This window comes from Sander lucioperca, chromosome 10, assembly GCF_008315115.2.
Source record: "Sander lucioperca isolate FBNREF2018 chromosome 10, SLUC_FBN_1.2, whole genome shotgun sequence".
In the NCBI taxonomy this organism is placed as follows: domain Eukaryota; kingdom Metazoa; phylum Chordata; class Actinopteri; order Perciformes; family Percidae; genus Sander; species Sander lucioperca.
Genome location: NC_050182.1, coordinates 24,048,777 through 24,071,414, shown reverse-complemented (window position 1 = coordinate 24,071,414; position 22,638 = coordinate 24,048,777). Strand labels below are relative to the sequence as shown.

General features: G+C 38.9%; 1 protein-coding gene across 5 annotated transcripts; it reads right to left on the bottom strand.

The window, feature by feature from the left end:
- Window positions 1–800: 800 nt before the first annotated feature.
- ptpn6 (protein tyrosine phosphatase non-receptor type 6) lies at window positions 801–21,783 on the bottom strand. 5 transcript variants are annotated; one of them, XM_031299638.2, is made up of 16 exons: window positions 19,064–19,562; window positions 18,666–18,691; window positions 16,842–16,964; window positions 14,901–15,095; window positions 11,473–11,656; window positions 10,222–10,338; window positions 8,503–8,631; window positions 5,519–5,615; window positions 5,305–5,384; window positions 5,057–5,203; window positions 4,419–4,550; window positions 4,139–4,293; window positions 3,416–3,483; window positions 3,130–3,281; window positions 2,726–2,790; window positions 801–1,105 (listed from the first exon to the last, which is right to left on the bottom strand). In XM_031299638.2, the coding sequence occupies exons 2-16, from the start codon at window positions 18,671–18,673 to the stop codon at window positions 1,009–1,011; spliced, it is 1,749 nt and encodes a 582-aa protein (XP_031155498.1). In that variant the 5' UTR covers window positions 18,674–18,691; window positions 19,064–19,562; the 3' UTR covers window positions 801–1,008. The 5 variants fall into 5 exon arrangements, with proteins under 5 accessions (XP_031155498.1, XP_031155497.1, XP_031155499.1 ...); XM_031299637.2 differs by having other exon boundaries at window positions 18,666–18,751; window positions 19,064–19,561; XM_031299639.2 differs by having other exon boundaries at window positions 18,666–18,736; window positions 19,064–19,561.
- Window positions 21,784–22,638: the final 855 nt, after the last annotated feature.

The following is a 22,638-nucleotide window of genomic DNA, read 5'->3' as shown; positions in this document are numbered from 1 at the left end:
CATCGAGTTTGTGGATGTCTAAAAATCCATTTTGTGTTGTGCACTGTAAGGACTTAAAAGCTGAGGTTCAAAGTTCATTCTTGATCTTGGAAACAGCAGTTGACACTGAGGACTAAATCGCTGTCTGAAATATGCTAATGTGATCAAACCTTCAATAACACCAGACTGTCTGGTGTGAGTGTTCAAAAGACTTGTCAAGTCAATCAATTTTGGAACAGCCTTATCTGTGTTCTTTGGAAGGTGTTGACATTTGAGAAAGGTGCAAATCTCCATATGAAAAGTAGTCATATATTTCAGGTATGAGAGAGGAGAAGGATTGGTGAATTCCTGGTCTGAAAGGAAAAAGAAATTAGCAAAAATCTGGATGTAAACGTGAAAAAATAAATGGAAGCTATTTCTTTTGTTGGAGGTTTAGCACATAGGCCTACATAAACAGAAGTGCATAAAAAACAAAAGATGAACATAAAAGTGAATACAATTTAACATCTGTCTGTCTGTATCAAATTGCCCGAAGTAGGCTACAGTTGAGCTGACATTTTGCTTTTCTAAACACTAAATTATGTGTTCATCTCCTGGTCCTGATGCACTCATGTGGATTATTTTGCATCTAGATATAAAATATATTATTTAGAGCACAAAATTTAAGCAAAAATTATTGTATCAACTTTACAGCTTTACATCTGCTGCTAAAACCGCCAAAGAGCTCATAAAACAAAGTAGCTTCCATCCTAAATATCAAAGCATCCCACAAACATTATGGTGTCTGTTCAAATAACTGAAAAAGAGATAATTACACAACAAAGAGTTCACACATGTTCTGACTTTATTCTTAACAAACGCTTCAACCAAGAATTCATGTGATTCATGTGCCACATCAGATGTCAACCGGTTATCTTGTCTCTAATTTCAAACATTAATTTTATTTTGTCTCCACTAAAATACAAATTCTTTAAGAAAAGACTGCCTGCATAAATATAACAACATGACATACTTTGATAAAACTTTCTTCTATCTTTTCCTCACAGAGCCGCTTTTCTTGTCTGAGTTTGGCTTCTTCACATCTTTCTTTCCTTTTGACAGATTCTCGTAAACGTCCTCCTTGTTTCTGGAAACAAAGAAAATGCTGATCAGGGATTTCTTCAGATTCAATCCTGTATATTTTTATATACCAGCCAACACTGATTAGACACAGCTTTGTTAGAAGTGAATCATAGACGCTGAAGGAGAGGTTAATGAACAGGGCTGCTGCATGAGAACGATTTAAACAGACCAACCAACCATGAATCAGTCACTCAAGTCACTCAAAGCTGCCAACTGTTCGGAGCTCTAAGTGGGCCAAAGTGTACAGTGTAATTGTTCAGTTTTATGTACTGTTTAATTTATTTCCTAATTGGCTAATTAGAACATTACTTAATTCATACATGAGTGGCGTCCTGGCTCAGAGGTCACAAAGACACTTCACAATAATTCTATCGTCTTGTTTACCTCCGTCGTCCATTAAAGGGGCACTACACCGATTAAACACATGAAGTTCAGTTTACTCGTCATTAGAGGATTGAAAAGAGTTGCTCTGGGAGAACTATTTACAACTTTTTACAGCTCAATGCAGATAAGACTGAGGACCTTATTGTTGCTTCAGATAACACAGCTTCCAATGTTGCCCAGTGTTTGGGGTCCCTTTCTTCAGCTGTACAGTCTAATCTCAGAAATCTAGGTGTTTCATTTGATTATGCTATGTATTTTGATCAACATAACATTTAAAATTATTGACCTGTACATGTTTCTTCCAATTAAGGAACCATGCCAAACTTAGGTCTGTTATATCACAATCCGAGCTGGAGATCATTCACGCTTTTACATCAACTCGGCTAGACTACTGCAATCCTTTTGTCATATGTTCTGTGCTCTCTGTTGACGCTTTTAAAAAGCAGCTCATCTGTTTAAACTGGCCTTTGTCTTATGTTTGAATTTGGTTTGCTTTTAAGTTTTATTTTAATGTTTTTTTATTTTATTGCTTCTTTTTACGTTTTTTTGGTCTTATTTTTTAACACTTTGACTCTTTTGAAGCACTTTGTGACTTTGCTCTGTAAAAGGTACTATATTAAATAAACATTATGTTCTTAAGTCTGAAAGATTAACCCTGATGATATCATCAAGGGGTCCAAGGAGAGAGTTGCATTATGGGAATTGTAGGACCCAGCATTTTTTTGGAGCTTGAGGCCATACTAGAGACTAAAAGTCAGCAGATCTCAATCTGTGATTTTGATCGTTCTTTTGTAAATCTGTCTCTTGTGAGTCATTCATCTTTATGGAAGTGCAACACTTATTCACTGGTGACCTGCTTTAATGTAAACATAGAAAGTATTCATTTTCTCCTCTATGCCAGAGGTGTCACTATAGCTCCTACTGGAGCCGCTAGTCTGTAAAACTAGAGTAGTTAAACTAGACTTCAAACAGTGCTTTTTTAAATGAAAAAAGACCCAAATGAATATTTTTCTTATTTCCCCAGAATAAAAACCAATGAAATTGAGGTGGAGTTCTGCTGCAACTACAATGCATCCTCCCTGGGCTGAAGACTGTCAAGGAAGACTGCTGTTTTAAAGAAAGTAGGGCGGCAGTGTGAGGTTTAGAGGACCAATGTGAATGTATTAGGGACATCCAATTCACACACACACACACACACACACACACACACACACATACACACACACACACGCTCACTCACTTTGAGGCCTTCCTGCTTGCTGGTTGGTGTTTAAGTTTTAGATTTCCATACTCTGTCTCGGTTTCCTGGGGAAGAGAGAACAGAGACATTTCAGACATGACTTGATGATTACTCAAACACAGAGAGAGGTCATGCGACTGGTTTAGTCTATGTAGTTTATTGTTTTCTGTCTCTGGGTCAACGTTCATCTTTCACAAGCCATTCTCTGATAACATATCATTCTGTTGGCAATGAACAAGCCGGCTGTGGTGATCAAAACGGCAGCCAAAGTGCAAAGGCATACATATCTCTGTTTTCTTTTCTTGAAACATCTTCCTGTTTTTCCTGTATCAATCTATATTTCAGCCACAAGAAAAGACTAATTGCTTTGTCTTCTCTCTGGATTTTCTGCCCCTGTTGCTCACCATGGAGGCACTGTCTTTGGCCTTGGTAGTCTGTATGTACTCAGACACAGACAGGTAGATGAACTTGTACTGGGCCTCTGTCTGCACCATGCCAGAGCGCTGCTCACGCACCATCTGGATGTATTTCGGGATGTCAAGATCACAGTCCAGACCTACAGAGTGAGATATGAAAGAATTGGATGGAAGTGGTATAAAAAAAGGGAAAACAAACCGTGTATTTTGAATGGTTTTGTTTTTAATCCAAACATATCTCAATAACGGATTTCTTTAAAAAGATTTTTTTTACCTAAAGTGTCAATGGTCTCGATGATCATGTCGATCACCACAATCGTGCCTGTTCGACCAATTCCAGCACTGCACAAATTCACAAAAGAAACAAAGTTAAATATATCATATAATATCAAAAAAAAAAAAAAAAAACGGAACCTCATTAACTCTCCTAATAAAACTAAAAGTCTGCAGCCATGCTAGGTACTCGGTAAGGCTGTACTACATGCTAAATCTTAACACAAACATGACCGTGCTAACATGCTTATTTCTGCTGTGCAACTTTGTGAACATGCTTACATACCAAAATACTTACACAAGGGTCAGATAATCATTTAAACAAGTTTTAAAACAGCGCAAGAGGCCTCAGTATTCGTCACATCACACGGGGAAAATTCCAAAAGGATAATCTGTCAGTTGACTCAAAACCTTTATCTTAATCCTGTAAAATATATGTTAATCTTAAACCTCTATGTGTTATCACCTAATTTATGATGATGAAACCTCATCTTGGTGCGTGAAGTGCTGTGAAGTTTTTCATGACATTCTCTAATGAAGCACACACCTATACAGTTTCATGCAGAGGTGTCGCTACTAATTTGGGGACATGTAACCACATCTCAACAACAATAAATAATTTAATGTTTGCACGTTCAGCTCTGGGGGGCTCCACAATCATTACATGTGGTCTCTTCCTCCTCCTCCCCCCATGAGGCATTTGGCTCTACAGCTGCCTTTGTACCTGCAGTGGATGATCATGGGTCCAGCGTCAGGACACTCAGCCTGTTTATTGTTCACTTGACTGAGGAAGCTGAGGACAGCACCTGGCTCCTGAGGGACGCCGTGGTCAGGCCAGCTCATGTACTGGTAGTGCCAGATGGTTCGAGATAGTTTTGGCTGGTTAAAAGAAAATAATTGTAGGATTAGAATAATAAGATTATGGTGAAAGCCTTCCATCAGCAAAGCACATACACAGAGGCGAGTGCGTGCAGTGAGGTCACAGTTTAGTGTTTGGAGGTTACCTTGTCCACAGGAGCGATCTCCAAAACTCTGATTTTGTAATCAGCAGCTTCCCTCTCTGAATTAAATGTCACCACGTACGGACCCATCTCCTTGGAGCTCTGAAGGTCGGGCCAGTATGGCACACATTTATTCTGCACAGACATAAATAGTATTTTGCATATTTTTAATGTTGGCTTGACCTCTAAATTGCAACCTATTGCACTTTAAAGTATACTTTAGCATGTCTTTCATATTTATGGTACTTTGTGTATTTTATCATGTTTACCAAGCTCACCAAGGCCAAATCCTTACACTGTTCATTGTGGTGGCAATAAGTTAACTCAACTAAACTTAGCAAAAGTCAAAAGCGGTGTGAATTCAAGACAGGTCAATTTTGATTTATTTGTATGATTATTAGTTACAGTTTTATTCTCAAAGGGCTTAACATTTCAACAACAGCAATATGAAAACTGTAATGAGAAACAACAGAGAGCCCCCTCCGGTGGAAATGCCATTAAATGGCATTAGCAAATGCATAATAATAATCAGATATTTTGCCCTTTCCTTTGGCATTTTGAGAGTATCATACTTTCAGTATTTTCAAAAAAGAACACTTAAAGATCAATTCTGCTTTCATGATTGCTGTTTTGATACTGACCCGCCCTTTCTCGACCTCTCGTGTTGTCATGACGATCACCCTCGTGTTCTCCTGCCATACCATCTGCCAGAAATCGTTGACAGTTGTTGCTAGGCACCCCTGGGTTGCGATGTAAACTTTCTGATCTTCAGACTCCCGCAGGGTGTTCTACAAACACACAGTGAACTAATCAACGCTGCTAAATAAACAAACAAACGTGTTTTTTCTCATTTTGTGTTACTATGAGGCCAGAAATGTTGGAGACTTACTCTCACGTAGTTGGCGTTTATGTAATCTGAACCCACAGTGTCAGGATCACTGTCCTGCAGGATGACCCTGGTGTCATTGACTTGTGAGAAGAAGCGGACGGAGTGAAGAAACAGAGGAAGAACATGAACATTTGGTTAGTGTCAGTACTATCAAATGTGTCATAAGATTTGGTTAATTTAGAGAATAATGATACTAAGAAGATCAAAAACTCACAAGGAAGAATATTCTTGTATCTGTTTTTGCTCTTATTTTCAGGCCTCTGGCCTTCCTCTCTGCTCTTTTTCATCTTTGCCTCAAACTTTTGAAGAGCCTGGCGGGAGAGAGAGACGACTGTCTGAGACTACATACTGTTATTAAACAGTTATATACTAATTCTGACAGTGTACTGCTTTTGCTATTCGTATACAAGTATTACAAATACATATTTTACAGTCAGTCAATCAAACTGTGACTTTATAGTGTGACTACAAATAATACTTCCCAAAGAGAAACTGGAGCTGTTTCCCCACTAGAGGTGAGACGATTGGTCAATTATTGTATGGTATAATTATATATATGGACAATCGATTAGCTGAAAATTAAACAGCAACTATTTCAATAATCGTTTAAAGCTCCATTGTGTAATTTTGAGTTTGAAATTTTTCATGAGTTGATTCTTAGCAAAAACCCCTTTGTTCTTTCACAAATATGTGCTCATTCATGTGTAATTACTTACACCAACTAATCAAAGTATTCTCGTACGTGTTGAATCTGCCATTCAGAATCATTCATACATATTACATAGACAGTATATAAGAGTGGACCAACAGATCCCATTGCTCTGGACGGAGACCAGTGAAGGCCATTACAAGCACTTTTCCGGTGAGCGCCGAGCGTTACTGCGCAGCCTCCAACTGAGAGAGACGACGTAAATGTGACGTGAGCAACCTGTCTGAAAGTTGTAAGTCTTCTGGTAGCTGTGCCGAGAGAAATCTCAATCATTCCCAATATTGCAGAGACGGAGAGTGTAGGTATATGTAAGGAGATAACATGGACACAGGCTAATCACTGCTAACTAAAATGCTAGTTAACATTAGTAATTAAACTTAAACAGCTAATGTAAGTCGAAACTGTCTGCGAGCTTCTCCTGTACTATGGTAATTCCTCTACTATGCGACAGTAAGTCCCGTGGTTATGACACAATCGTTAGTCTGCTATGGAGCCATAACGTGAGGTACAAGGTAATGGAGCCTTTTATACATTGTCGTGTTTCTTTAGAAATAAACAATGGACAAATAAAGTCTTTAAACGCTTCAGATGTAAAGTTATTCGCTGTCAAATTGACATCAAAATGAATGGCAGTCAATGGGATGCTAACGGGGGGTGAGTGCTTATTAGCATCAAAATTGCGCCATAGGAGGTTCGGGTTGTGAGGAGACGCTTACCCCCTTGGTATTCTACCATGTTGCCCCTCCATCTTTAAAATACGTTAGCCAAAGAGGGACATACGTTTGCGTTTCGCACTTTTACACTCACTGGCCCCGTGACAAATGCCAGGGAGGGGGGGAAGATTACTCAGAGACTGCCGGCATATTTGAAAGCCGGTTGAAGATGGAGCGCCTATCTAGGACATGTAACGGAGGTGCCAAGGAAGTTAAAAAGAGAATTAAAACGGCAACGCGACAGGCAAAGCAACAAGACCAAAGTTAATATTGGAGTGGCTTTTTCCAAGATGGAAAAAGCTCATAAGGAGCAAGGATTTTAAAAGGGACACCAAAGTTGCCTGCTTTCTTCTTGAAAGGTAATTCAGCCTATTTGTGTAAATTCAAAGTTTTATAGTTGCTTGATGGCATGGTTGTGCGTAACGCTAGAACGAAGTCTAGGGATACTTTTCCTAATGTAAATGATGAAAAAGGATTGTAACATAACCTTGTAACATAAACGTAATCATATGTGTCGTGATTTCCCTGGCAGACAACTCACGTCATGTGCAGTTGTAACATAGACTAGCTACAGCTAGAACAGCTGCGTGTAAACGATGGAGATACTAAGAGCTAATTACGGTTTCATTGACATTGTTCATACTGCTCAGAGAAATATATTAAACACACAAACCTCTGTTGCTTCTCTCCTACGCTGTAAACATTGCCTTACACTATTAATCTCGTACAATATACAGAATAACGATAGCACTGATACTTTACTTACTTTTTTAAGCAAAAATGCCAAACTTTCCCCACTTCCAGCTTCCTGGTTGTGAGGGTTTGTTGTTTTTCTCTTAAATGTTTTATATCATTAACAGAATATCTTTGGGTTTTGGACAATGGTAGGACAAATTGAGCAATTTAAAAATGTCACCTCGGACGCTGTGACATTGTTCACAATTTTCTGACTTTTTATACACGATTAAGATTAAAAATGTATGTCTTTAATGGAAATAATCATCATTTGCAGCCCTAGTCACCGCCACCTGCAATGTATTTGAGTTAAAGGAGCAGTGTGTAAGAATTAGGGAGTCTATGGGCAGAAATGGAATATATAATTTATTTATATTAATTTATGTTTTAGTCACCTAAAAATAAAAAATAGTTGCGTTTCCGTTAGCTTAGAATGAGCCCTTCTCTATATCTACATAGAGAGTGGATCCTCCATGGAATAGACAAACCAAACACTGGCACTAGAGGGCCTTTCGCATTTCTACGTTGAAGTGAAGGCCACCGTAGGTTCTACTCTTATTCTGTACACGCTTGGAAAGGAAAGGGATGAGGAGAGGGGTATTCAGTTGGTTGCAATCTACAACCTCACCGCTAGATGCCAGTACATTCTTCACAGTGGTCCTCTAAATTAGCATCTATTCCATTTCCTTTTAGCATCTATTCCATTTCCTTTCACTCAAAAATCAAGTGTGTTTTTTAGTGTTTGTGAGTGTTTTAAGTAAAATGTATTTAGTCACTCCTCCAGTGCACTTAATGCCTGCTGTGAGTTATTATGTAATATGGCATTGGGACATAATGTGTTCCACTACCGCAAGGTGGTAGTTTAATACCTCTACTTCTGCCCACAGTCAGGAAGTGAAATAAAATGTTAAAGGCTTATGGACAGTCAATCTGTAATATGATGTCTAATGTATAATTTCCTTTTTCCAACTTAAGGACAACCATGTGGTTCTTACACCACAGCATCATGGTAAAGATAACCAAAGCTGGGTCAAATCTCACGTCAAACTCTTCCCAGAAGCCGGCCTTGCTCTTCTCTCCCTCGCCGTCCTGCTGCTGCTGTGTGGTCTGATCCAGCAGCTGCACTCTGCTGTCGATATCTGCTGCATTCACTCTGGTGGAGTAGTACGGCTGCAGAGGACAGAGAGAGGAACAATCTTATAATAGAGATGAAAGAAAAAGACAAGCCAATGAACGCAATCCACAACATCGTCATCATCATCAGTAAGGCCACAATGAGACAACGCTGTGAGTAATATTTCCTATCTGTGGGCTGTGCTGCTCGTCTTTTAAAATAAATCACAAAGACCTATTTCTATTTTTCACAGCTCACTGACATTCATGTCAAGGTCAAGGTAAACTTTATTATCCACAAGTAGGAAATTCATGTGGTCACCATTACACTTTCAATTGTTATACAGCCTACTGCATAACATTAAAAACATAAATACAAAACATTAAAAGAAAGAAAAACAAGGACATGACAGACAAGGCAGTAAAATCATTGAAGACACATGACAAGCATGTATGAATAAATAAAATAGAGTGCTGATATATACAGTATGCTCATAGTTTAAAGTTTTTAAGTCTATTGTTGTGCAGTCTAATTGCTGTAGGCACAAAAGACTTGCTGTACCTTGTAGTCCTAATTTTCCTTTGCAGGAGTCTGCCACTTGAACTGTTGCTTCTTAAGAAATTCGGATGAAGAGGGTGGGTTGAATCATTTAGAATTTGTTCTGTCTTTTTTAAACTAAGGTTATTGTAATTGAGCTACAGATACCTTATCAACTCCAATGATCTTACTGGCTGTTTTGACTATTCGTTGCAGTTTCTTCTGGTCCTTAATATACATGTTACCAAAGGCACAAATAAGGCCAAATGATAAGACACTCTGCAAGAGAACTTTGTAAAACATCTGAAGAATACAACTGTCTATTCTAAAATGACTGAGTTTCCTTAGAAAAAACATCCTCTTCTGCAACTTTTTGGACTTATTTTGTGCACATTCATTAAATGTCAGTTTATTGTCTATTTCAACACCCAAATATTTGTATGTTGTGACCCGCTCCACCACTACACCATTTATATTTGAGGATGGAACTATAATTCCCTTTTTATTAAAATCTATGGTCATCTGCTTTGTTTTCGTCGCATTAACCACAGGAAATTATCGGTACACCATTTAATAAAACCCTGCACCTCCCTCTCAAAACCCTCTAGGGATGCAGTATTAGACTTTACAAAACCCACTAATGCTGTATCATCAGCGTATTTAAAATAAGTGTGGTCTGAGGAGGTTGTTTGGCAGTTATTGGTGTATAAGGTGTATAGAATAGGGGACAGAATGCACCCTTGTGGTGCCCCTGTGTTTATGGCTTTTAACGATGAGACACACGAGTTGAATTTGACTTGTTGACTACGGTTCGTCAAAAAGTCAAAAATCCACAAAACTAATCTTGGGTTAACCCCGAGGTGTACCAATTTTTTTACCAACAGGTGGGGTTGGATTGTGTTGAAGGCACTGTTGAAGTCTATGAACACCGTTTTGACAAGACTCTTTGCCTGTTCAAGGTGCTCATATATGTTGTTTGTCAGGGTCAGCAGTGCATCTTCAACCCCTCTCTCTGCACGATATGCAAACTGGTTTGTTGAATTTGTGGTAGAAAACTAATTCTGACATGTTTTATCTACATCCTTTGGATGTGAGAAAGATCAGTTCACCTGTTTGAGATACACCCAGTTCCCAGAGATCTCCTCGATGCCTTTGCGTTTGTAGAAGTCCACCAGGTCTGTCAGCGTGTCAAACATCTCTGAACCTCCCACTGTATACCTGTCATTCTGAACACACACAAAAAACATACAACATATCAGTCTGGATAAACACACATACAGAGAGGTTGTGCTGAACTGTCTGGTGTAAAAAATATAGTTTCAATAGAGAAGCAATCATGCTCAAAATGAAAAGAAGGGTGCTTTAATAAAAAGTGAATAAACAATCATTTGTACATGTCCTTTAATTGAAATGGAAATAAATACAATAATTATAGAAAAGATTACAATAGCTCCCAAAGAGTAGTGTTCTTGTGACTTGTTTCAGCCAATACTCAAAGTATAATACGGGTTTTTTGTGGTTGACTGCTTTCCAACACTTTAATCAAATAAGTGACACAGTTTTACTGGCCATAAAATGTATTTCCTTTGAGTGAAACACATAAATGTATACTGATGTATTCAACATTCAACAGCAGTTAACAGACTCTTTAGAGCCGAGTACGGTTTAGGAAACCAAACCGTAAATCTTTGCCACATGCTCATGTAAAGGCCTTTGTGACCCTTCCACTAATCTCACATTAATCTTCTGCACCCCAGCAGTGCATAAAAAACAATGGCTTCCATTTAAATGAGGCCTGAACTGTGTTTTCTATGAGGTGAACCATGGCCTAAAATAAAATGCAAAAGCCCTGATGATGACGGAAAAACACAATCTATGAAAATGAGGTTGAGAGGATGCCGGTGTGACCTGTTGCTGTATGCTGTATATCACTAGCAGCCATTCACCATGAGTGTATCAATACCAGGATACAGTTTATGGTTTCAGGTTTTTTTTTAATTTTTAATTTTTTTTTTTTTAGAACTGTTGGTGAACATCTAAAGTAAAACTGTGCCTGACATTTATGAACAATTGCATAGTTGAAATATGAGCAACAGTCTTTTATTGCGTAAGACAGGGAAAATTACACTTTATTTATCTATTTCAAAGTGCATTACACAACTGTGGGAATACCCCTCAGTCATTTTTACATAATGTGAATCTGTTTCGGGGACTGCGTATATTCAAAGCACAAGACTGACCAAAATACAAGCCCTAGTTTCATGCATCCATTATCTTGCATGCCACACACACAAGGTCACACCCCAAAACACACACACACACACACACACACACACACACACACAAGGTCAAACGCCCACCTGACACATTATCTTGATGTGGGAGACCCTCTTTTTTCCAGTTTTGCTCATCTCGTCTGTCAGAACTGACAGGACAAAGTCTCCTGGTTTGGACAGCGACTCTCTGACCAGGAAGGTCCCCGACTCATCTCGTGCACCGAGCAGCTTCTCTGCATTGGGCCCAGACAGGTGACCATGGTACCACCTGCGACAGAAAGGCACTAATGGTTCAAATTTGTTTACACATTTCTAAAGATATTCATGCCCTGAGCTACATTCGGGTTTCTTTGTGGTAATGGTTCAGTGCTGTGACCTCACTGGCTCCTACTTACTGTATGTGAACAGAGCACCGTTAGAGCTGTGACTGTGAATTACATGTATAAGTCTATTCAAGGCTAAGCGGTTGTCAGACACTCACTGATGTGGTACACTAGACTGTTGTGCTCACTACACAGTGAGTAGAAAACCGCAACAGAATCAGGTGCATTGGGTGTATAGTTAAAAACAGAAGTTGTACAGATGTACAGATGTTGTTACAGGCAGGTCATATTTCTGTCCACCACAGTACTAGTGTGTGTGCATTTGTGGAGCTTGTGTGAATTAGTGAAGGCTCATGTTGGGTTGTGTGTTAATTTAAGGCACTGTTCTCGATTTCTTCTTCTAAACTTCCTGCTTTGTGGTTGGAAAATTTCTGATGACAGATTTCGTGGCTGAAGAGGACAAAGTATTTATAGCCTGCCCCTCCCCCCCCTCTCGATATGTAACAACCACAGATCCCCCCCCCCCAACACACACACACACTGTGAATACTCTCTTTATGTCTTTTTACACATGCTTTTAATAATTCAGTTCTTTGATTTACTTACTTGTCAAATCACAGTGTATGCTTTTACAGACACTGAAATTAGACTCCACCGATGGTTTTTAATTACAGCAGGTTGCATGAAGCCGCTGCAGCAACAACAAAAAGTGGTCTCCGTGCAATTCTGCAGAAGCTAAAAAAAGAGCCTGTGCAGGGAATAAATGATGAAGGACTGTACAGACAGCCAGGTTTGTTCCACTTGCGACTAATGGCAACAAGTTAATGGCCTGACCTTACTTATCCTCTTTTCTGATAAGGGATAAGGCGCCAGATACATGAGATTAAACATACAAGGTGACCTGCTGAGGTGTGAGTAATCCTGCTTCGAGATGAGATAGAGAATGTGTGCGATGAGGAAGACAGCGAGTGAGCAAGAACATGATGGAGTGTGCAATAGAGGAAGACATGTAGGGTCTGGCCATTGCTTTCAAAAGTGTCAAAACTTAAAGTTTCCAACCGCAGCAACAAAAGGGAAGTTAGACAACTGACAGAGAGAGAAGGACGAGGGGGGGGGGGCAGAGGGTAGAGCTTCCAGCTAGGTTGAAGTACACAGTCACACACACACACACAAACACACACACACACACACACACACACACACACACACACACACACACACACACACACACACACACACACACACGATAGAGAGTAGTGTCCTCCTTGACTCACATAGGGATTGCAACTGTATGAGTTGATCACTACTACTTGGACATTAACCTACTTTAAGCAGCCAACTGTTTCCAGCTGAGAGAAAAACTCAATAATCAAACACCACCTCCAGCAGCAACGTCATGGAAGTCAAATTACCAATATGAGCAAATTAGAACACAAACACAAATATTAAGTCTTTTTTTAACTGCATTTGACAAACATATTGAGATTTTTATCACCAGCAGCTTGAAGGAGTCTTTGATGTGCTCGGCTCTGCATGCAAACATACGTTCGAAAATATGTATATCTATATTGATCTGCTACATTTAGCAGAGATGCTTGGAAATTACTGACAGCTACTGTCAATTTTTCATTTTTTCGGTCTAACGTTATCAGATTTCGCTAGTTTAATTTGTAAAAGTTTTTCCTGTTATCTGTTCTTTAATGATTTTGAAAGTTAAAGCCCCCCTGCACCCAAACAAGCATTTTGCTTATAGTTACTTCACTTGGATGTTTGACCTTGAAATGAACAATATTAGCATATTCATAGCTTTGGGATTTGTCAATGAGGGAGAAGGTGAAGATGTAATTTAAACGAATCAGACAGCAATTTGCTATACATGCAGAGTATTTTATGTCTTTAAAGTGTCCATATTATGAAAAAAAATTTGCTGTGTTATTTTGTGTCTCTGGTGCTTCCACACCCATACAAACTTGGAAAAAAAACATCCATGCTGTTTTGAGTGAGATACGGGTTTCTGAATGTATCCTGCCTTCTGTCTCCGGGTGAGCTGGTCAAAATCGGCAGGGCTATCTACGTCATCGGCCGAAACATTTGGTGTGTGCTAACCACTTTAGCTAATACCACATCAGCTAGCTGTTTCTCCAACGGTCAGTACAAGGCAGGATAGGCCGGGAGACTTCTTCTAAATGAGGGCACACTTCCAACTTTGCATTGAATACCTGCAGACGAGGGACATGTAAGTAGTTCTATACAATTTCTTTTGTAGATTACAGTGAACTTGTGTGCGTTGTAGCAGTGTTTTGCCATTGAGAACGAGGTGGCTAACTGCTAGCAGCGTTAGCTTCTAGCTAGTAGCCCAGTACCTAGCTACTGCGCAGTACCTAGCTACTGTGCATGTGCGACTTCCAACAAAGATGGGATATAAGTCTGATGTCTCACTCTGTAGCTAAAACAGAGAGCTCAACACTCAGGGTGAAAAGAGGAGCTGCAGCAATGTGCAGTACAACAAAAAGATGGTGTTTTTTGAAAATCAAACCATGTAAACCTATTCTGATATAACCTCTAAATACAATTATGAACCTGAAAATGAGCATAATATGGGCACCTTAAACATGTCTAGAGGGGATCTTAAATTTAAAAAATACTTCCATCTTAGATGCAGCAGAGTAAAAGTATATAGTCTCACAATGGAATATTCAAGAAATGTACTTAAGTACATAATTAAGTTTTTTTTTTGTCTTTGCTGCTTCCCACCTCTGAAAATGTCGACCCTGATCACATATAATCCATTAGCTGCAGCAGCGATGCAGATGTAGGAATAAAGTCTCGACAGCTGCAGGCTCTTTTTGTCTGGAGTGTGGGTGTTATTTTCACTGACTCACATTCTGACAAAGATGCTTTTACACCTAAATGTATTATTCCAAAGCGTCAGAGGCTTCAGATAAAACACCTTTTCCCCAGAGGAAAATATTTAAACCCCATCAAACCTACAAATGACAATTATTATCCCCAGTAAATAAACAAGAAAAATAATGTTTGTCATAGTTGATAATAGTTGACTTAACCACCTAACCACACACTATTACACTAAACCCAAGAGTGTAGGTGGAGGCAGCTCAAAGCAGCCGGCGGGTGTGGGTCACATTAACCTACAGGGGGTTCAACAGTGACAAGTAAGAGTACACAGACCTCTCAGTGGTGGGGTCGGAGCAGTTGAGGGGGTATTTAAGCTCGATGACGGTGCCGTCCTTGTCCTGCAGGATGCCGTTCTCAGCCGTGTAGTACTCCACCAGCTCTGACAGGGTGGCAAACTTCTCTCCGCCATACAGGTCGTAGAAGTCTCCTGTGTTTTGGATCCGGATGTGGGTCACCAGCTCGCCCACCCTGAGGAGATAAAACAGTCAGATCACACCGACCGTCAACGTTTTTCCTCGACAAAAAAAACGTCCTGATGACAGTAAAGAGAACATCTCTATCTCAGGAGTTTTAGGCACAAAGGTTTAAACTGCCCAATAATATTTCTTCAACGATTATTTGTTTCAAAAGCTGAAATGACAAGAAATGTTTCAGTGTTTGGCCGCTAATCCTCACTGAGCTTTATTTAATTTTTTTTACAAATTGTATTACTGTATATTTACCATATGCAGTATTTCTGTATACTGTATAGAAGCTATGTTTGTGTATGACATATATTTAAGCTTTCTGTATCTGCACTCTGTGTTCTCTGTCACGCAAAGACAGCAGTTAGTACAGTTGTTCTCTGGCTGCCTAATAATAATAATTTTGAGTTTACTCTAATTAGTTAGGACCAGGAATCAAAGTTTTATTGTACGAGGTTTTTGGGAAAAGTTTGATTTGGAGAAAAACAGTTAGATAATCCAACGTAAAGTAATAACACTAAGATTAAAGTAAAATATCTGCAATCTTGGAAGATTCATAATTCTTAATTTTTTAGGTTTAGGGTGTTTAAGAGCCAATGTCAACATGACATACACACCGCATTCTTGCAGTTAAATGCATCTATTGTGTTTGTCTTTGGGACGTTAGAATGAATGAATGAATTTTTTTTTTTTATTATTGTGTCATGCATACAATATGCCCAGCCCACATGGGCTTACAAGACACCATTATCTAGGACAAAGGACCAGATGCCAAAGTAACCACGTACCCTAAACAAATAGTTTAGAAAGTATTTTTTTTTTATATTGCAGAAATTGTGGGAGGGTAAGGCGAGCATTAAATGCTGCTATTTCACAGACACTTTTACTTCAACTTACAATACTGTGATCAATAACTAACTGATGTCATTCATTCCATCATTCAAAGTTACCAAGTCAACATCTATGCTGCTGCCTGCCTAAAAGGTCTGAACAGAAATATTAACATAGGAACAGCAATTCTCACAATATACTGTACATCAACATAAATATAACCCAGATATCTCTGCGAAGCATTGGCTCAAAAGAGTTACTCGGTTTACATTACTGCATCAGTACAAATGCAGTGCATTTACAAATCTAAACTTTTACCTCTTTGAACTACAGACTGTGATCAGTATTGAACCTGACGTTAAACATCTTTACATCAGTTAAACCTCATGAACAAACATGAAAACATGTTATCAGTCAAGTCAAACGAGGTCTCAGGATGTTTATGCAGAGCTAATCACTGTGCACCACACATCATTTCATTTATCACATTTCACTGTATCTCATTCAATTGATATGATGTGGTTATTTTTAGTAATGAACCTTATCTTCATTCGGTTAGAACTCTACTTTTAGCATTTTTAAGTAACGCCCATTAAATTGGCACAAATGATTTTACTCATTTGCATTTTGATTTCACTTGAGACTTTGTGTCCTTGTGAATATTAACCAAATCAACTACATTTTTGAGCTAGATAAATAAAAACGCATCAACATGTATCTGTACTGACACGTTTATAAATGCAAGGTGTGATTTTTTTTTAAACACAATTTCTTGTTGTTTATGTGCTTTAAAGGTTTAAGTGGTAGAGCCACGTGGATGAGCTTACAGCACAATTTTAAAAGAAAGGAAAGTACTTTCTCTTCTGTGGAAATAGAAAAGTAAACGAGAGATTTGGGGTGTTTTTGCAGACATCATTACCTGACAGACAGGGAGAAATCTCCTACGTTTCTCTTGCTGGGTCGAGCCAAAAAGCTGCCATGAATGCCTCGAGTCTTCAGCATTTCCTCGGCCTGCAGGCCTGTGATGTCTCTGTGGAACCACCTACATCAAAAACACATGTATACACAGTAAAAATATACTCAGTATGAATATAACTCAACCTAGTACAGACAAAGATAAGACTTGCATCTGATAAATATAAACACGTATGTACACACCCAGTCTTATTTCCTCACATTAGGCAGAGTACACGATCAGTTACAGTTATTTTATAGACAAAAATATAAAATAAATGTACAAACATATTCAGTCTTTTTTATAGAAATCTAACCGTAGTTTATTTATTAATACATCTCCACTGCAGGAGAGGCAGGTCTCAGCCCAGTCTTGTCTAGTTCTGAAATGATTATTCTTATTTATACTCTCATCATTCTCATTTTCATTATGGTTCTAGTCAAATGACAGGTAATTTACTTATTTACTTTTTTCTTATAATCTTAATCTTAAATTATTTGCCTTACTTTACTATACTATACTAATACTTTCCCTTTTCCATTTTTCACTGAAAACCTATGAACATCAATTTGAACACATCGCTGTATTGTCTAGAGCATTTGTCATTTTGTTTATTTTGACATTTTTTAGCTGAAACAATGAATTAATCGATAACAACTTATATTGAAAAAGATTGTTTAATTCACAGTCCAGTGTTTACAGTCTTTATTAAACTATAAAAACTGTATTCTTTCTTTCTCATTCTGTAGCAAACTCCAACTATAGACCGGATGAAACTTTATTTAATTCACTTCTAATTACAAAGAACTGTATAAAACCAATATATGTACACCTTAGTCAACACCTTTACCACTGGCCCAATTATGGGATAGAATAGAATACCACAGTAACATACTGTACATCTACACTACTATAACTCCAGAAATCCAGAAAAGTTCCGGGCTTGAAAGCCCTTTCAGCAACACCGTGGACTTCAGTTACTCAATGTAATATAGTTACATCAGTTCAGACCAAATATCTACTATTTATCATTTCCTGGAGCCCTCTGAGGGTGGAAAAACCTGTTTTGGTCAAGCTCGGCTCACAGCCTCTTAGTTAACAGAAAAAAAACCTAAAGGCCTGTTAAAGTCTGGACCGCCATTCGAAACAGCCACCAATACAAAAAGTATCCAAATGTTCATTAACTGTAGGCTATTTCTCTTTACAATAGCTTTCTTGAAACCTAGACTGGTGCTTTTAAATTGAGTTGTTAAATCATTTTATTTTTTTCATCACAATTTCAGGGTTAAAATGTACAAAATAAAGCTTGAAGTGTTGCTGAATACAACTTTTAAGTGTGAGGAACCCTGTGTATGCACAATTACATCGTGTTTGCACTTGAATATGTGTTTTCACTTCAGCTTTGGATTCCCAAAAGAGAGCTTTCATACAGAAAATGGGTTAAGAAAGAAGATTTAAACAGCACAGTCATAGAAGGAAACTCAAGGTAAAGGGAACATTGTAAAGAACCTTTACAGAGCTTGAATGTTAGGGATAGAAAAAAAGGGTCTCTTACTCAACAACTGAGCTAAAACATCCTTTATGACACATTTTCTTTACGCAAACAGACACTGAACAACGCATCACAAATCACATGATAGAGGAACAGAGCAGGACGAGTCGACAGCTGGGGAAAGAAAGAGCAGGAATGGAAACAGAGAAGTCATCGCGCCTTGCACAAAACACAGAGAACACAACCTGAGTCGACAAACAGAGCATTATATTGTCCAGCGGGGGGGCTTGACTCACCGAACCATGTTGTCTCTTCACTTCTTCTGCGACCAAAGAGAAGAAGAGTCATTGGTGGGAGTCACTTGTACCTGCACATGTGCAGACTCACAAGCATAAGCACTTTTTTGTTTTTTATAAAGAAACACCCAGTTCCTAAATACTTCCTCACATTACAGCAGTACACTAAACAGAACATAACTCACTTTCATTCTCATGCTTTTGCGCTTTCACACTTACTCAAAACTCTTTGACACCTATATCTAATATCAAAACTACTAACTCTATCTCTCTGTATCACAAAACAACCCTCAAACTACCTGCACTCTCCTCCTCCTCTCCTTCTACGCTTCCCTCCACCCAATCCTCTGCCTATCCAACCCCTCTCCGTCCCAATAAGAAAGCAGGTAAACACTTACTCTTCTCAGCTTCCTCAGAAAACAACTGACACTTGCAGAGACGCTCAAACTATATACGTCTCTTTCCCCTCCTCTCTACGTCGTTCTCTCTCTCGCTCTCCCCTTCCTTCCTTTTTACATCTCCTTTCACAAAATAGTGAAAGCAAGACAGGAACCAAAATAGCTGACAGGCTGTAATCCTCCAACAGACTGAGACGTGTTTTTTTTTTTGTTTTTTTTATAGTCGATCAAAACAAAAACTCATATTTAAGAGCAAAGTAGATTTAAACTCTGGAAACTTGCTCTCTGGTGCTCCATCACTTAGTTTTCTGTGCAGATCTCGACAAAGAAAGCAGAAAGGATGGTTCAAACTGTTCCATTCATCGGTGAATCATGAGCGAGAGTGCCTGTCCAGTAATTCCACTTTTGTGACAGGAATAAAAAAAAATCCATGAAATATAAAGTTTGAGCTTTTTGTGCCCTCAAGCCTGCACTTCTCTCTTCGTCTCTCAGTCAGACATTTGCAAAGCTTTTTCGCTCTGCCTGCCCACCTGTCTGCTACCACTGTTGCCTGTTTGTTCTTTACTTCCAGGTGTGTATGAGTGTGTGTATTTGTGTGTGTGTGTGTGTGTGTGTGTGTGTGTGTGTGTGTGTGTGTGTGTGTGTGTGTGTGTGTGAGACACAAAGGTCAGAGTCACAAAACACTTCCTTATTCGCAGTTCAACCTTCCCCCCTCTATATATATATATATATATATATATATAGGTGTGTGTGTATGTGTGCGTGAGCTGGTTTCAGCTTTTCAGCTTTTCAGCTGGTAAACCATTTGCAACTGTGAACTTGTTTCAATATCAGACTGTTGAGGCATTAACTCTAAAACTACAACTGAGTAGCATTTGTTTCCCCTGAGAGACACTAGTTTCCCCATAATGAAAAAACAAATCCACTAAGGAAGGCTTGTTCACATTGCACAGTTTACATTTTACAACCAACAGGGATGATCAACATTTAACTTGCAAATCATATTGAAATACAAGAGGTTTGAAAGGGAGAATTTGTGGAAACTACAGAATGTCAATACTTTTCCCAGTCAAACAGACTTTCCTCATTAGACTGTACATTTTAAATTAGACTTAGAGTTAGAGACTTAGAGTTATGTATAGTGTTGGTCCAAGTATGCATGAAGAAGTAGAAGAAAAACATGTAAAATTGATAACAACACTGTGTTTGAGCAAAAAGCAAAAAGCTAAGAATAAGTGGAAGAACCTACAATTTATACACTGGAGCCCCACCCCACCACACACACACACACAAAACACACACACACACAGAACTGCAGGTGTCGTTCGTCGTGGTTAACGCAAGCTACAGCAGTTTGCGGAGCATCACTTTTCAGGCTGCAGGATAACGCAGCAGCAATGTGGCAAACGACACACACACACACACATACTTCTCACAGCCTCAGAGTGACAACAAAGATGTTTCTTAGATTTGACCATTCTTTTGAGTGTTGCAACGCATCAGACTGTTGCAATGCATCAAATTGTCTGTTCAGAAAAAAAATGACTGTACATGTCGTTCTGTTCCTGCCACCCTCATTTATCCTCATGTTCAGTGCTTTCTTGAATGTGAGGATTTTCTTCTCTGCTTCTCTCTTATCTTTGTAAATTGAATATCAGCAATTTGAGGACGTCATTTGGACTCCTGGAAATTGTGAACTTTCTTCTGGCTTGTTTAAGGGTCATCCATATGACTGTTAGACAATTTGAATTTGTCTACTGTCAGAAATCTTTTCACCCTGTTAGCTATTCCTTTAATATTTCTGGGTGTATTAAGCAATTGTGGGCAACCAAAGCAGAAAACTATTTTAAGGCATTATAGGATTTAGTATTATCTTGCCATTAGTGCAGTGAAGGTTTTTTCAGGTATCTAATTCACCGGATAAGACAAAAAATAATATTTCCATTTGTTTTGGGATTTGTTTTCCTAGATTTAGTACATAATGATATATAGCAATCTTGCAATATGATAGAAAATGTTTCGAAATATTAAACCTTGGGGCGACCTCTAGCTCACCCAGTAAGAGGGTTCGCCCCATGTAGGCTGAGTCCTTTGCAGCGGCCCAGGGGTTTGAGTCCGACCTGCGGTCCTTTGCTGTTTGTCATCCCCCATCTCTCTCGCACCTTTCCTGTCTATCCACTGTCACTATCTAATAAAGGGAAAAAATGCCCCAAAAAATAATCTTTGAAGAAAAAAAAAAAAGAATTATTAAACCTGCATCTGGAGGTGCATCAAAGCAGACATGTTGAAAGACAATCATGGGACACATAAGCATAAAACAAAGACTGGAGACAAGAGTAGAACAAGTTGAACTACAGGTCACAGGAAGATTTTTCATTAGCAAATCAACTAAAAAATACAAGACACTCACCTACAAGACATTGTAGGGACTCTTGCAGTACGGACTCACTGGCAGTCTGGGATCTTCTGCACAAGGAAGTGATGGGTTAAATCCAGTCTCTCCTCTGTGTCATTGTCTATGCTGATGTTCAGTCTGTCTGTCCTTTAAAACACAGTAAAACTCAGAGAGAGAGAGGTAATAGTTACAGTACAGGTTAGCTTCCCCTGTGCTTACTTTTTTTGTTCACTTGTACCCAGCCTCGCTCGTGTTTAGCCTCCAACTCTCTCTCACGATAAGACATCCATTACCAGCCCAGCCAATCCCCACGCCCTATAATTTACTCTCATTTTCTTACTTATCTGCAGAGCCCTGGAAGTGACATGGATATCTACTATCTACAGGAGAAAATGGGCCTGTTCCTGTCCCCTTCTTCCCCTGCTCTACCCCCCTCTATGTGCAAAGGCTCTCCTGCTATTCTATCTCTCCTGCAAATCAACATTTGCCTCCATGTAAATTCCACCTCATCTTTCCAGGTTTGCATGCAAACTACGACATGCTCTTTGCTCGTCATTTGTTTTGTTTGAACAGTTACACTGTTCTAAACTGGTATCAGCATCCACAGAATTACCTCTTACATAACCAAGGGTGACAAACTAAACAAAAAACCTGAGTGGAAATATAAAGACATTTTTCTTTTTTTTAGGTTAGATTCCTTCTATAAGCCCCAAGGGGTTTTCTCAATCTCTTTTTTCCTGTTGCCTTGATGTTATTGTGCAAAATAAATACTACTACTACAGGGGTCACAGAATGGTTTGATGAATATAAAAAGTATGTGGTATGGCCCTCACAGCCAACAGCTCTCACTTAAATTGAACACCTATAGGAGAGATTAGGACTAATGTCTTAGACAGTGCTCTCCACGACCATCATTAAAACATCAATGAGGGAATATCTTTTGGCAGAATGGTCATTCCCCCAATAGAGCTCAAGATCCTTGAAGAATTTATAACGAGGAGTGTTAAAGCTGTTCTGGTAGCTAATGGTTGCCAAACGGTTAAGAAACTTTATTTTGTTTAATTTGTCACCTAATACTTTACTTAGAGAGAAGTCTGCAACCATGCTAGCGACAGTGTACTTAGGCACAGTGGTGCTGAGAGCTAAATGCTAACGTCAGCATCCTAACATGCTCACAATG

Excerpts from the sequence above, each read along its gene's own strand:
- ptpn6 (XM_031299635.2), bottom strand. Across the intron at positions 15,096-16,841 it reads GATTTCTCCCTGTCTGTCAG|GGTGGGCGAGCTGGTGACCC; the intron begins GTAATGATGTCT and ends TTATCTCCTCAG. Across the intron at positions 2,791-3,129 it reads CCAAAGACAGTGCCTCCATG|GAAACCGAGACAGAGTATGG; the intron begins GTGAGCAACAGG and ends TCTCTTCCCCAG.